Source organism: Parasteatoda tepidariorum, chromosome 6, assembly GCF_043381705.1.
Source record: "Parasteatoda tepidariorum isolate YZ-2023 chromosome 6, CAS_Ptep_4.0, whole genome shotgun sequence".
Taxonomy (NCBI): Eukaryota; Metazoa; Arthropoda; class Arachnida; order Araneae; family Theridiidae; genus Parasteatoda; species Parasteatoda tepidariorum.
In genome coordinates, this window is record NC_092209.1 from 68,699,406 (window position 1) to 68,704,161 (window position 4,756).

Sequence of the window (4,756 nt, forward strand, 5' to 3'; positions counted from 1 at the left end):
TCCAATCAATGCAGTCCGGTAACACTAATTCAACAAATGCTACAAACTACCAGAAATGTTCAAACAATTACCTTTATACTCAAGCAACTACTATTTTTTAATTTAAACACAAAGAGTTAAAGTTTGTCGCTTCTCCAGGAATGTAGGGGAGAGTGGGGTCAATTGTAACATTTTTTACTTAACTATTTTTAACTAACAAAAAATTTAATATATTATTAGTATTTATTGGCAGTCGTGTAAAGTAGACTATCCTCTACTAGAAGAAAAATAAATACCTGATTTTAAATATTATTATATTAGTTNGGAACATGAAGGACTTTGTAACTCGATACATTTAACGTGCATCAGTCACCATTTATTACACGGGGAGTCTTCGGTCGTAGGGGATTGAACCCACGAACTCTTGGTAATTGAAAGAATTATCAACTGAAGAGACAGTTCCCCGCCGGTCAAAGATTCCCTGTGTAGTTAATGGTGACTGGTACACGCTAAATCTGTCTGGTCACAAATTCCTCCATGTTCCTATAATAAATCAATACCTCTGGGGTTACTGAATGGGAGATTGATCATTCACTGGTTCGGGTCAAAATTATGTGTGATTGCTGGATAAGAAGTTCAAGCACTTAGTTCGAAGAAATTGACAAAATTGGAAATAACAAATAGCACCTTGCTCAAATATTTACTCCTTTTGCGGGAAAAAAATCCCATATGTATGTTATAAATTTTTAAGAAATCTTGTTAGTCATGGATATGTTAATTTTCCCTAATGCAAGCTGCATTCTTGTCAGTTTTTCCTACTTACCACGGTTTTGGGTAAAATTTCTTCCAGTAGTACCTAATTTTAAATTTCATATACGATTTCTTGTTTTGCAAATTTGATTTTCTGAGCCAAAATGTGTAAATGATTGAAAAGTTCGTATGAAATGCCACTGTGTTCCAGATCTCTCATGATGAGGATTTTAACCTTTTCCAATACAATGCAGTCCGGCAACACTAATTCAACAAATGCTACAAACTACTAGAATGTTCAAACAATTACCTTTATACTTAAGTGACCACCATTTTTTAAACACAAAGAGTTAAAGTATGTCGCATCTCCAAGAATTTATACTGTCTAAAGGCCATATCACACATAGCGAAAATTCATTCAATTCAACCTTCAACTCAACCCCAACTTCAACTCTGAAGACAACCCCGTCCGAAAACATAGGTGTGCTATACTTATCCGAGATGGATCAACTGCTGTTCAACTCTTTCACATCTCTTCGATTGCACTTACCAATATTTCTGAAAGGGTTAAAATGATAGTAAAATTACAAAATCCTGAAAGCTTTAGTTTTTAATTGCCTACCACTTTGTAAAATATTGTAAAAAAGAGTAGCATTTAGCAGCCCTGGTAAATTAGTGGTGTAATAGCATGTAAAATCTCTTGTGGCATGACTTTTTAAAACGCAAGCGAAAGCTTACATTATTTCTACTTAAGATAATTTCAATCTATTTATCTAGATATCCTTTTTGTAAGCAAGAAACATATTTTATATATTCAATAACAAGTCATGATAACCACGGATCCCATAAATTAAAATAGTTACAACCAGATTTTTCTCATTTCTCGGTAAGGCTCTCAAAGGCCGGCTAAGTTTTTCTCGTGACGGTAAGTTAATATTTGACTGAATATAGTTGACTGTTCCCTAGGATAACGTGCTAAATCTAGAAAGACAGTAAAGTGTTTATTAATAAGTTAAAATGTGCACAGTCTAAAACAATGGATGACATATATAATGTTCCTATAGTTTCTTTTGTATTGCTCTAGCCATGGCTTTAATGCCCGCCCATGTTTCTTCTCCAGTGGGAATAATTTGTTCAGAAGGAAGCATGAAACCATACCTTCCCGTATCTCGAAGCTCGATTGTGTATGAATATTTTATGCCGGCTATTCCATAAGCCCAGTCATCAGAACCACCAGTTGCCACGTCTGGAAAAGAATATTTTGTATGAAAAACAAGTAATAGAAGTTTTTTTTTGAATATTTTTAAGCATGATTAAAGAGAATGGATAATTTATATAGTAAATGCTTTTTTTTAAAAATTATAGTGGTGTTGAAAAAGAAAAAAGTTATGAACCCTTTTTCTTCATTATGGTCGAGGCAAATTTTGCATGAATATAAAGGACACAATTTCTAAAAGATTCAAACGTGATCTTTCAAATTGGGCCAAGAGTTAGGGGAGATTTCCGTATCTGGGCCGAATAATCGCCAAGTCTTGGCAATTTCCGGGCAGCGGCCTGCGAGAAGCTAAAAATAAAAAAATACATCACAAAAAGGGACCAACTCGAAAGGTATTACTCGTACCACCGCTAGCAAACATTTAGATGTTTTTCTTTTTTTTTTAAATTGGCAAGTTTAAAATCTATTTGGCACCTTAGCGATTGAAGTTGGCGAGACAGATCACGAAACGGAAATATCTCAAAGAGTTTTGCCATGTAAGATCTTCCAAAACATTTGCTGATTAAAGAAATATTTCTTAAATAAAGTTAGTATAGAAGTGTTCGTATTATTTTGTAACCCTCCTGTAGATGGTTATGTATACAAAAATAAATAATAATAAGTAGAATAATAACATATATAAGGAAATAACAGTATAACACTAATAAACGAGAAGATAATTAAATAAAGAATAGATGGTAAAATACATGATAATACACTGAGATATTTAACAATTTATTATAATTTTGAAAAGTTGTAATGAATTTTCACTTTTTATCGTTATTTATTTTTCAAACATCAAATTTTCAGAAAGAAATGGACTAAAACTACTATTTAAATAAACCACATATTACAAAACTGGTTTCTGTGGGGGCTTAATAGTTCATAAATAACCATAGATAAAACTTGATACTTTATTACATTTGTATTCACCACTAAATTTTATTTTATTTTTAAAAAAACGTAAGTACAAAAAAAATTAACGTCTACCATGTCATTGAACGTAATAGTGGTATTATGAAAAGAGAAATGTTTTTAAATACAAATAACTCAGAGACGATATTCTTTTTAATTTTTTAAGACAAACCCCATATAAAGTTATTTACAAAATCTCTTATTTTTATACTTACATAAAACATTTGTGGACGATCCAGTTCTGTATTTTGTTCCGTAAACATCGTATAGTGCTTTTGTTGCTTCATTCGCAACTTCAATCTATAATATATTACTACATTTTAGTAACATTAAGCTATTCTGAAAGCACAGTAATTTTAAATATTTGAAAGTTTACTCTATTTGGTTGTCACCAATATAGTTTCATAGAACCTTTGTTCTAAATCTTATGTCCACGAAATAGGGTTGGATGACAAGCTTTCTATAAGACGGGAAGAAAATTTGAAAACTTCCGATGTATCCCTTCGCTTATGTAATGCTTAAGAGGCATTGTGTAAACATGCGTGATATTCTAGGAAGTTTCATTATTGTGATTTGTGTTTAAATTTTGAACGTAATTTTTCCATTTATAAGAGTCTTCTGTAATTTATAAATTCCAGCAGGTCATCACTTCGAGAAATCTTCTTCTTGTATTTGCATAGTACAGAACAGAGGAGGTGAGGGAAGTTCTACAGACATGAACCAAAGCCTCCTATAACTGAAAGCATCCACACGGTTTTTTGTAGGTAGTCCGATCAGACCATTATGAAGGCAAACCAATTAGTAAAAGAACCATTAAATACGAAATCTATTAAAAATTTGAAAGAGGTAGCAAATATGTGTCTAAAAATTTGTTTAATTTATGAATATAATTGGCTTGTTTTATTTACTTGTCAACCACTACAGATTCAATTCTCAAATATATATGATAAATTTGTCTCAAGTACGTTAAAAATAAAATTTGGGTTCTTGCGCACAAGTGGTTCGCTTTTTAAATAATCTGCGCAGACTACTTATAAGAAACCGTGTGGAGGCTTTCTGATGTAGGAGGTGATGCATGAACTCGAATCCAAGCTCATGGAGGATATTTTTTTGATGTAAGTAACCAGCATTAATGTATATGGTGAAAAGAATGTCACTAAAAAATTGCAAGAGTGGTCAAGCTTTTGTATAAGGTAAAAAAAAAATGAGTAGACCGTTATATTTTGCTCAGTCCTTTCAAAGAAAGGTATGGGACTTGTTCATAATTAGTCACATTGACCCTACCAGAAAAGAGTATTTTTAGAGAATTTAAATGTTGTTGGTCAATGTATATTATTAGCCAATTAAATCAATAACTTGTTTGACTATGAGAGTGACTCTGAAGATTAGCTTTAATGATTCTAATCATAGACGTTCGTAAAACAGTGCAACATACTAGAACTCAACACCGCAGTACATGAATAAAGTTCATATTTAATAATAAAGAGTAAATTCTTTATCATTTATTTTACTAATCAATATAAAGGATTATATTCGATGAAGTAAAAAAAAGTTCATCTCGTTTAAAGAGATGAAAAATTGGGATGGCACACTTACCATGTCGTCATAATCGTTGGGTAAGCTATTTGTCCAACCCCAAGGAGTGAGCCATAACTGTGAGTAGGAGTGAATATCGAGAAATGCGACAAATCTTTTGTTCTGCTTTAGAATGTAATCAGAAATAGCTTTGGTTTCTGGTTCTGAAAATGCTCTGGAACCAGCAAATGTATCACTGCATGGTCTAGCACTAGATCCACCTTCTGTTGGAATCAGAGGTGTATATATATATATATATATATACTTATATATATATATATA

The 4,756-nt window shown here is 32.1% G+C and overlaps 1 protein-coding gene across 2 annotated transcripts in view; it reads right to left on the reverse strand.

Moving 5' to 3' along the window:
- Positions 1–1,713: 1,713 nt before the first annotated feature.
- The window catches only part of LOC107439964 (carboxypeptidase B), a 33,417-nt gene continuing 30,374 nt past the window's right edge, over positions 1,714–4,756 (reverse strand). For both annotated transcript variants that reach the window (XM_043052709.2, XM_043052708.2), the window contains exons 9-11: positions 4,496–4,698; positions 3,115–3,199; positions 1,714–1,975 (exon numbers count right to left, since the gene is read on the reverse strand). In XM_043052709.2, coding sequence (XP_042908643.1) covers positions 1,788–1,975; positions 3,115–3,199; positions 4,496–4,698 — 476 coding nt within the window. In that variant the 3' untranslated portion in view covers positions 1,714–1,787. The remainder of the gene's footprint in view (positions 1,976–3,114; positions 3,200–4,495; positions 4,699–4,756) is intronic.